Here is a 10,560-nt window from a genome sequence, read left to right as displayed (position 1 = left end):
GCCCTTTACTTAAAGAGCAGCTCCTGCGGCTGATGGGTCTCCGCGGGTCCCCGAGGAGACCCTTCAGACGGCCCGAGCCGGGCGCGCTGGAGAGAGCCCCTAATTGGGGCCATGAATCACGGCGCGCGGCTCCCGGCCGGACACAAAATAGATAGGAGCCGGCGAGCCATTGTGCGCAGTTGGGGCCGCGGGGGAGGGAGGGCCGAGGGGGCGGGGCGCCGGGCGCCGGGCGGGAGCGCGAGGGAGGGATTCCCCGCCCGCCGCGCGCCCGCCCTCCGCCCCCTCCCCCGCCTCCCTCCGCGCCGCCCGCCGCCCCGCCCCCCTCCTCCCCAATTAAATGACCCCACGCTTTGGCAGGCGCCGGAGCTCGCACATGCGGCCGCCGCTCCAGCCGCCCGGGGCCCGCCGCCGCCGCCGCTGCGTTCCGGGCGCGCTCGCCGCGGCGCCGCCGGGGGCTCGGCAGGCCGGGGGGGCGCCCCTGCGAGCGGCCGTGCGCCCGCGCCCGCGCCGGCCGCCCGCCGCCAAACTTCGCGGCGCGCTCATGCCCCAAGTTGGGCGCGGCGGCGGCGGCAGCGGGCGCTGAGGGCGGCCCGGGGGCCCGGGGCGCGGGGCCGGGCGGACGCGGCGCGGCCATGAGCGGGCGGCCGGCGCCGCTCTCCCGCAAGCAGCGGCTCATGGCAGCCGTGGGCGAGCGGGCGGCGGCGGCGGGCGGCGGGGGCGGCGGGGGCGGCGCGCCGCTCTCCTGCTTCATCTGCGGCGGCGGCATCCGACGCGGCAAGGAGCTGAAGCTGCAGGTGAAGCAGCCGGCGGCGGCGGCGGGCGCGGGGGCCGCGGCGCAGCCCTTCTTCCCGTTCCTGCAGCAGCAGGAGCCGGCGCCCGGCGCGCGCGAGCTGTGCCCGGCCGACGGCTGCGTGCTGGTGTGCGCCGTGTGCCGCTGCTTCCTGGGCGAGCAGTGGGCCGCGTTCGAGCGCGCCCGCACGCCGGTGGACAAGCGCATGTACTGGCTCAAGCGGCCGCACCAGTGCGACGCGGGCGCGGGCGGGCGCCGCGGGGCTGCCGGGACCCCCCGGGAGTGGAACGTCGCCTACGCGCTGGGCGGCGCGGCGGGCGACGAGACGCGGGACTCCGAGCTGTCGGAACTGTCGGACACCGACCCCCTCTCCGAGACCGAGCCGGCCGTGCGCGACGCCGCCAGCCCCCGCCCGGGGCCCGGGCCTCGCGGGGGCCGCTGCCAGGAGTGGAGGCCGACGCCGGGACCCCCTCCGGGACAGGGCGACGTGGAGGAGGAGGAGGAGGGGGCCCCCTCGAAGCAGCGCGGGGACGGCGAGCCCAAGACCGGCGGGAGGCGCAGGCGGAAGGCCGCCGGGAGGCACTGGGCGCCCGAGGCCCGGGCCAGCGTCCTGAGGGGCATTCAGGATCCTTGGCAAGGCCCTCCAGTCCAGGTGGCCCCCGCGGACGGCATGAAGGGAGTCCCTTCGGGCAGGGCCGCTAAGACCCCCGAGAGCAGGCCGCGGGGGGAGACCCGCGGGAGCTATTGCATGTCCGAGGACAGTGACATCAACATCACCAGCGAGGAAGAGGACCGCAAGGAGCAGCCTCCGCCTGGCCTGCCAGAGAAGGAGAGCGCAGGCCGTGTCCCCTGGGCTTCCCTGGAGAGCAGGGCTGCGCCACCAGAGGGCCTTTGCTGCTACATTTGTGGGTCGGCTCTTGCGCCCGCCTCGCAGCACCAGATCCACGTGCAGAAGCAGGAAAAGCTGGCCCAGGCGCCCTTCTTCCCTTTCTTGTGGCTGCACAGCCCCCCTCCAGGGGCCCAGCCCATCAGCGAGGGGGGCAGCACCCTGGTGTGCCCCTGCTGCTTCTCCTCGCTCATGCAGCAGTGGCAGAGCTTTGAGCTGGCCAGCGTGCCCGTCCTGCAGCGGCTCTACGTGGTGCCCCTGAACAGCCATGCCCCCGGCATGGCCTCCAAGGGCAGGAGGCTCCCCAGGGAAGATGGCCCGCCAGCTGGGACCCTGCCGGAGGCCTGCTACCTGTGCGGGGAGGACTGTACCCAGGATGCCCGGGCAGTGGCCTCCCGGCTCCTCAATGGCAGTGCCAGGGGCTCCATGCATTTCCCCTTCCTCAGCCTCCTGCCCTGTCCGCCCAACGCCCGGGGCCCCAACAAGCGCTGTGAGGTCCGAAGCTGCCCCAAGTGCTTCAGTGTCCTGGAGGACGTCTGGGCCCTGTACCGGGCCTGCCAGAACGAGGAGCTTATCACTTCTGTGCAGGGTTTCCTGGGCAGGTACCACCAGGCTTTCTCAGCCTCAGACCCTGCTGTTTCTGAACCACCTGCCCCGGCCCGCGGCAGCCCCGTGTCTGTCTGCTACACCTGCGGGGCCGAGCTGGGCCCTGGGAAGGAGTTCCAGCTCAACGTGAACCCCTCCAGCCGCCTGGGCGAGAAGGAGCCGTTCTTTCCGTTCCTCACGGTTTACCCGCCCGCCCCGCGTGCCCGGCCTGCTGACTCCACAGGCCTGGTGGCCACCTGCGTTCTCTGCTACCACGACCTCCTGGGCCAGTGGCTGCAGCACGAGGCCCGCAGCACCCACCACACCGTCAGCCCCTGGTCACGGCAGTACCAAGTGGACACGTTCGTGTGCTTCTTTTGCCAGCAGGAGAAAAAGCGGTGTCTCGGGCTCAAGGCTGTGCGGGTGGCCCGGCTGCCCTTGTTTCTCTACACCCTCCGAGCCAGCCACAGCTTGCTGGTGGACGACGGGCGGCAGTTGATCATTGGCGCCTGCGTGGAGTGCGGGACCCTGGTGTGTGCAGGCCCGGGACTCACCCGCCAGGGGCCTGCAGGTTGGAGCTCCCCAGTGACAGCAGTGATGAAGGTAAGCAGTGGTTTTCTTTTTCAGCCTCTGGGGTTCCAGCAGGGAAGAAAGACCTGTTATTTTCTGTTCTTCTGAAGGGGAGGAGGTCATGTTGACTCTGTGTGATATGTTTCAGCAGGAGGTGCCCTCCCGGGGTCCCCCGGGCTGGCGCGTGGGGACTGTGTGGGCCTGGCTGAGCCAGAGACACATGGAGTTGGTGGGGGGACCAGGGCAGGAGTGGTCTTGTGGAAGAAAAGGTCAGTGCTGCAAACAGCAGGCTCAGGCCTGAACTTGAGTGTGTTTGCAGTGGAGTCCATCAAACAGAGGAAGTTCGGGGCACGTCTGTCATCCGCCTGATAACATTGGTAATTAGTCCGGCCGTGCAGGTCACCCGGAGGTCCCTGCGCTTACCCACCCGGCTGGAAAGGCAGCAGAGGTGGCGGCTCCTCTCCACTCTAGAGCGCCGGCCCCACTTAGCTCCTGCAGCTTTTCCCCCAAGTTCACACTTGTTCTTTGAGACTCTCAGGTTGCTTCACAGCAGATGGAAACAGATTTTCAGATGTGGGGGTTTGGGACCTAGGGGACAGTGGCCTAAACAGACGTTCCCCCCTCCCCGGGTGGAAAGAGAATCTTTCTTCCCTGCAAGCGAGCTGTGCAGGAGGAGGAGGGAGGGGTCGTGGGGGGCTTCGTTCACCCCGTTTATAAGGTGCCTGCCTTCATGCTGCCTGCCTGGGGGGAGCCAGACTGGGGCTCAGTTCACTGTGGATCTGGCTTTCCAAAGGCCAAAGCAGGGCCTGCCCCCAGCAGGTCGGGGTGAGTAGGTGATGGCCGTGGGGGGCCCTGAATGGGCATCTCTGCTAGAGATGGTGGAACTGGTTTGTTTGAGATGCCTGTAGTGGGAGCCACTGGCGAGGGGCCAGCCAAGGGCCCTGTGCACAGGGAAGGGTGTCTCTGACTTGTTCAGGAATGATCGTTTCATGCATTCGAGAGGCTCCTGGTCTTGCCTGCCCCTTGTCTGTGTGTGTGCCCACGTGCAGAGATTCCTGGGTCATGGGTTCGTTCACGGTGGTTGCGTCTATAAAGTGGATGCATTCTTCTGCTTCTCTCCGGTGCATGCCCTGGGCCTTTGTGCTCTGCCCAGGCTTCCTTCTCTGCCAGTGTTCCTTTTGGACCGCAGAGATGTACCTGGGGGCTTCGGTGGGCCCTTCACTCCAAAGGGATGCGCTGATTGCTCCCCACCGCGGATGCTGAACTTGTCACTGGCAGCCTGTGGCCGTCTGTCCTGTGGGTCTCTTCCTGGGTATCTGAAGTGTGCACTTTCCGGCAGGGCCAGAACTGGGAGGTGAACCTGCCTTTGCAGCAGGATAGACCCGGCTTCCAAGCCTGCCCTCTCTCTTGGTCGCTGAGCGCCTGAGTGATCCTGGTCTTCCCCTCCCTGGGCTGGTCTCCTTGGCTGGGGAGTGGAGGTTGGGCTGGCCTGCCCCTGGAGGGCCAAGTATGTGAACAGACTGGACATCTCGCTGCCTCCAGAAAGCCAAGTCTCCCGTCCACCCCATGTGTTGGGCAGGGTGTTCTGGGATACGGGTCAGTCCTCTGGGTGCACGGCTCTGGGTGTGCAGAATGGCTGGGGTCTCTGGCCTGGTGATGGGGGCGCCCAGGGTCGTCAGAGCACTTCCTCTGAGGTTTGCCAGAGTGCTTTTCTGCAGAACATCCCCTCTGGGGTGAGTTTTCCTGTGTTGATTCGCTCACTCATCAGGACTTGATGAGCTGCCAGGTGTGGGCTTCACGGGTAGGAGGAGCTGGAGGGAAGCGTCCAGCTGGGAAGGTGGCGGTGGACGGTAGCCCCATGGGGGCGAAAATGCAAGCTGGTGTCTGCCCAGAAGAGGTCAGCGTGCCGTTCGGGAAGGCTGACCGGCGTCCTCACTTGTGCACCATTTCTAAAGCAAGTTACTTCGTTTGCTCCTATGAGGTCCTGTCATTCCCATCTTACGAATGAGTATATTGAGACTCCGAGGAGTCTGATGGCATGGGCAACGGTCACACACCCAGCAGAGGTGGCTGGGATGGGCTTTCCACCCAGGCCTTCCACCCCTGAGCCCCATTCCATCCACCCCCTGAGAGGTGTAGCCTTCGGAGATAAGTGGAGTGTGGCAGGGGGGTGGGTAGAGTCCAGCAGAAGAGGCACGGAGGCCGGGGGAGGCAGGAGAGCTCATGGGAATGAGGGGGGAATGAGGTTGCAGTGAACTCGAAGGCCTTGGAGTTAAAGGCACAGGGGAGAGAGAAAAAGTCCTTGAAAGAAGGGTTGGAACGCACCGGGAAGAGACCCAACCAGGGCTGGACGGTGGCAGAGATCCAGGTGGGTGGTGAGGCCATGGCCGGGGTGGGGGTGGGGGGGCAGGGAAGACAGCAGCGCGGCTCCCAGCTCCGGCAGCCAGAGGGAGGGAGAAGCGTCCACTCCTGCCTGGAGGAGAGCCTGACTGAGATCGGTAGAAAGCCGGAAATGCAGCCTCCTGCCCTTCCTTCCTCCCGCCCATTCATTTAACAAATGTTTATGGAGCGCCTGCTCTGAGCCAGGCACTGTTCCAGACGCTGGGGATCTGGTGGCAAGTGCTGTGCCTTCAGTGTCAGTGGGAGGGGCACAGCGGCGGCAGAGGACAGGACTTCCTGCAGATCGGACCGGGGGGGGGGGGGGCTGCCCGCTGCCCCGCTTGCCCGCACCAGGGTGGGCACAAGGGGTGAGTGCTGGTGGGGGGACTCCCAGTGGGAGCCAGCTCCGGGGTCCTACCTGTCTCTTGTGTGTGGTTTGAGGGTTTAGGGGTGGGGGGTGGGGAGTGGCTTAGGGGCCTTGGCAGGTGGCCACCGGGAAACCACCGAGCCAGAACGGCATGTTCCGGAACCTCCTCTCTGCCACCTCCTGGGATGCCTCAGTTGTTCCTGGTACATGTTCATTCATCAGTGAATCAGCCTCACACAGTATGAAAGAACACGGGGAAAGGAGAGAAAGGTGTCACTGACACCCTCCATTGGGATCGTGTTTGCAGCTTTTCTCTTGAGTCGGACTCCATGCTTCCTGGGGCGGGGGTGTGTGTGTGCCCTGTCCCGTAGCCCCCACATCTCCGAGCTGGCACCTGGCACAGGGCTGTGTTAGTGCTGGGCAGGGCAGGCTGCAGCCCACACTCTCAGGGGCCTGGCACCCCTTCCCTGAGGAGGAATGCTGGGGCACAGCCTTCACCCAGCCCTGGTTTCAATCTTCCTTCTGCTGGAGCTGGCCGGGTGACCTTGGCTCAGACTTGTCCTTCTCGCCGCACCTGAGAGGTAGAGGTGATCTTTCCTCGGGAAGGTTTGCAGCGGGAGCGGTTGGTGCACAGTGGGAATGCGGGACACGTTCCTTCCTCTCTCTCTCCCTGAGGGGCAGGTAACTTGGGGTCGCCTCTCCGGTTGGCTCCCACCTGCTGTGCTGTTGCAGCCTCTGCCCCCCACCTTTCTGCTGGGGGAGGGGGCTGGGTTTCCCTCCCTTCAGAGCATGGGGGCACAGTGGGCCAGGCTGCCCGAGACAGCGTCTGGGGACATAGTGATGATGATGGCGTCACAGAGTCCGTGCCCCGTGCCTCCCCTGTATCACTCTTACTGGATCCTCCCAGCGGCCCTGTGCAGGGAGGTGACACCGTCTCCATTCCTCAGCAGAAAAGCAAGTCCAGAGAGGGCAAGCAATTTGCCCAAGTTCACGTAGCTAGTAACAGCAGCACTGGCCCTGGACCCAGGAATCCAGCTCTGGTGTCTGGTCTCCAACCTCTTCTCTCTCTTGCCTTTCTGTCCCCTCTGGGACTCCCACTGTAAAGGTGGCAGTGCCTTGGGGAGGGGGTGGGGAATGGTCCTAATTTCCCGCATGAGCCTCTGTGACCCCCTCCCCCTGCCTCCGGAGCAGCTGAGAGGCTGGAGTTAGCTTGAAAAGCTCCCCCGCACCCCGCCCCCCCGCGGACGCTGCCCTGCTGCTAAGTGGTGCTCTTTGTCTCTGCTCCCCGCAGCACTGCGTTCAGATTTCAGCCTGCACCTCCTGCTGCGGGTCGCCCCCGATGCGTCTGCGGCATGATCGATGGGCTTTCCTTGCGTGCGGGTTGGGCTGGCCGCCCGGTCCTCTTGCAGTGATCCGTCCGGGGTGCGCTCCGGGTAATAGAGCGTGCAGCTGTTTCCCTAGCCACACCCGGCCCCTCACTGCGGGGACACCCGGCCCAGCCCCTGGAGCGTGGCCTTCGAGCCCAGAACAGGTGTTGCTGCTGAGGCCCCTTTCTTTTCTCCACGCTGACATCTGAGGCCTGCCGAGAGCGTCTGTCATCACTCGCCTGTCAGGGCCGGCCCGCACATCTGTTTCCCGTGTTCCCCTGCTCTCTGCGCCCACACGGCTCCCTGCTCTTCCGGGCGGGCCTGGCAGCCCTCCTCCCCAGGGCCAGGCTCAGGGGACATCTAAGCGAGGTGAATGGAGGGGGGACACTTCCAGAAGGTGCTGGAGGGGGCCGCCTGGCTGGGCCGACACCAACATCCTCTCCCAGCAGCAGGTGGGAAGTGACTGGGCGTTGGGACTTTCTCAAGCTCCCACCACCTCCTCCTCCAAGGGGAGGGCTGGGCTTTTCTTGGCCAATTGGGAGCCATCTGCTCAGAGGAGTAAACTCTCCAGACGCCTTGTCCTAAACCTGCAGGCGATTGGGGACACCTGGGAGAGAGGAAGTGGAGGCAGAAGGTTTCCAGAACTCAAGCCTTCCCTGGAAGCAGGGAGGGGCAGGGCGGCAGGGAGGCCAAGTCCAGAATACTCCAGGCCTACCCGCCCCTTCCCTGGTTAGGTCTCTGGGGATCTTACCCTTGGAAGGTTAACTCCCTGGGACTGTCTCTGGAGGGTTTGTAAGCCGTGGGCAGGCTTGCCAGTGTCGCTGGCACGTTTTCTGGGCCGGGGACGCGCCTGCATCTGGAGTTCGGGTTCATCACTTCTGCCTCCATAGCCTGGTTGGGATGGTGGAAAGGGGTGACACTTTGGCCCTTCAGGAAGAGCACCTGGGAACTCGGCTTCCGATGGGCACGTGGCCCCAGGTGGGACCTTCATGGGCTGTCGTGGAAGGAGCTTTTGCTCGCCACATGACCTTCGCACAGTTTCCCCGTCTGCCCAAGTGAAAAGTCTGGTCTTCGGGAGTCACAGGCGGCTTGCATCCCACCGGTGAGGTCTGGTGGGCGGGTGGCTGGAACCGGCGAGAAGGATGAGGAGCGTGTCCAGACTTGGAGGTAAAACATCCAGTCACGGGCTGGCGGTCTCATCTGTGGGGTTGGGAAGGCGAGAGCGCCTTCCGGGGGTCTAGGTTTTCTGGATTTTCTTTTCTTTTCTTCCGGCTGCATTGAGAGACGGTGGGCACACAACACTGTGGGAGTTGGAGACGCGGCATGTTGGTTTGCTGCACGAGTACGCCTGTTACAGGATGATCACGACCGTCTCACCGTGTCGCTCCTTTTCTTGTTTTGTGGGGGGAACATTTACGATCGCCTCCCTTAGCCCCAGTGAAGCGTTCATGCGGTGTCCGGAGTGGCAGCGGCCAGCTGTGGGGTCCTCCCCACACCCGTGAATCCTGTCCCTGGACGTTCGCAGATGGGTTCAGTATCTCCCCCTTTCATGGGGTCTAGGTTTTAAATTCAGGATGAAATGCGGGGGGGCCCCCCAAACCCCATGATATTCCGCCCCATGTTAGGGTCAGAAAAACTTCATGGGTCACCGTTCTGGGGGCAGCACTACACCTGGAGCATCAAGACCACAAGCTAATGCCACCGTATGCCAGTTATTTTTTCAGTAATATGAGCTAATTAGATGTAGAGGTTTTGAAAGAAATTCTGGCGGTCCCGTGACCGGGACACAGCTGTAGTTCTGCCTCTCATCCCTGCTCATGCTTCTGCCCTTGTCCGGAGCTGCCCTGGGGAAACACACCTGGAGAGCCACACATTCTACCCATGAGCTCAGCACATGTTTGCGTGCCAGCGGTGTGGAATTGAGAGGCCCCGCCCTTGGGTGCTCATGTAGGAGGGGGTGGTGAAAAGCTCCAGGCGTGATTGTGCAGTGTGTTAGGTTCTGCGCTGGGGTCTGCAGGGAGCTCACAGGAGGATGGGAAACTGGTATGTTCAGGGAAGGCTTCCTGGAGGAGGTCACATCTAAGTTATGTCCTGAAGGCCGAGAAGGGCTCAGCCAGGTCCACATAGGAGTCCTGTGCTCCTGGTGGGGAGAGTATGTGCAAAGGCCTGGATGTGGGGAGTGGGGTTTGCTGGAGACCCTTAAATAGGTTTTCGAAGTGGGAGGAGGTTGATGTTGTAGGAGTGGTCGGCAGTGAAGGGATGTGAGTTTGAATCAATGTGGATGTCATAATACCAGTGACCAGGCCCTACCCCAGACTTTTAAATCAGAATCTCTGAGGGGTGGCCTTGGTGGCCCTGGTATTTGAAAGCTTCTAGAAGGCTCTAGCACTGGGGTAAGAGCTGCCGATAGAAGCCATTGTAAGCATAGCCCAGGAGTTCGGGACTTTTATCTTAGAAGCTGTGATGGTCACGAAAAGGATTCCATTCCTCCACTCTGTCTGTCTTTACTCAGCACTTGCTTTGTCCTAGGCACCGTTCTGGGCATCGGGGTCCCACCCTTGAGTAAACCCAATGGTGTGCAGGGAGGGGCTGAAACAGGGGTCGGAGTGGCCAGGGGGAAGCGGGCGGCTGGGGGCCGTCCCCTGAGGCAGGAGGACGGTCTGGGCAGGGGCCTGAGGTGTGGCCCTTGGGATGAGGAAGTTGGGGTGTCGGGGCAGGGAGGGGCCCGTCAGGCAGGCCTCCTGCCCCTGACCTTGACAGGACGCTGTGTTTGTTTACCGTGGTTTTCAGTGCAGATGTCATTCACACACTGTAGAGTCCATCGTTGAGTTCGATTCCATGAGGTTTGGTGCGTTGACAGAGCTGTGTCGCCCTGAGCCCTGTCTCCTCCAGAGCGTCTCTGTCCCCACCGAAGGAAGCCTCATGCCTGGCGTGGTCACTGCCTGTCCCTCCCCGCCAGCAACCATGAATTTCCTTTCTGTTTCTGTGCATTTCTCCTGAGTGGATACCCGGGAGCGGAATTGCGGGGTCATCCGGAAATTCTGTTTAACCCTTTGGGTTCTGCTTTCCCCTGGGGGTTTTAAGGACACGGCAGGGCTTAGGTGGTTTCGTCTGCTCACTGACCAAAGCCGCACCTCCCAGCCTGGGTCTCCAGATGCCGAATTGGTGTTGGAAGATGGGGGTCGGTCTTCTCTCTGGGAGAAAGGGGTGTCTTGTAAGGATCGGGAAGGGGGTGCCCTTGCTTCTGGAGCCTTGGACTTACTCTGCCTCCAGCCCGGAAAACCAGAAGCCCCAATTCTGGTGCCTGCACTCACAGTGGGCTCAGGCACTGTCTGGGTCTGTTTTCTGTTGTAAGATGGGAGCAGACTGTGGATGAGTGACCAGGCCCCTGGCCTTCTGCACACCTGCCAAGCTGTAGCCATCTCCACTTTCTGGCCGCGTGGGCTGGAGCGGGATTAAGGAGCTGCATGGAGGAGGCCCCGACGGCGAGGTCTGGCTTGGCTGAGTCCAGTGGCTCTCAGGTTACTTGCCCGGCACTGGCCGCCCCAGCCCTGGGTTGTCGCTCTCTGCCACCAGCCGGGTTGGTGTGGAAGCCGGCATGGAAACCTTTGTAGGG

At 63.2% G+C, this 10,560-nt stretch overlaps 1 protein-coding gene across 4 annotated transcripts in view; it reads left to right on the top strand.

The window, feature by feature from the left end:
• The first annotated feature begins 691 nt into the window (after positions 1-691).
• Positions 692-10,560, top strand: part of GSE1 (Gse1 coiled-coil protein) — a 388,875-nt gene continuing 379,006 nt past the window's right edge. Inside the window, exon 1 of one of the 4 annotated variants that reach the window (XM_044255618.1) lies at positions 692-2,864. In XM_044255618.1, coding sequence (XP_044111553.1) covers positions 996-2,864 — 1,869 coding nt within the window. In that variant the 5' untranslated portion in view covers positions 692-995. The remainder of the gene's footprint in view (positions 2,865-10,560) is intronic. The other 3 variants (XM_044255616.1, XM_044255617.1, XM_044255615.1) reach the window with 3 other exon arrangements.

The sequence above is a fragment of the Neovison vison genome, chromosome 7 (assembly GCF_020171115.1).
Source record: "Neovison vison isolate M4711 chromosome 7, ASM_NN_V1, whole genome shotgun sequence".
NCBI lineage: Eukaryota > Metazoa > Chordata > Mammalia > Carnivora > Mustelidae > Neogale > Neogale vison.
This window is presented reverse-complemented; position numbering and strand designations above follow the sequence as displayed.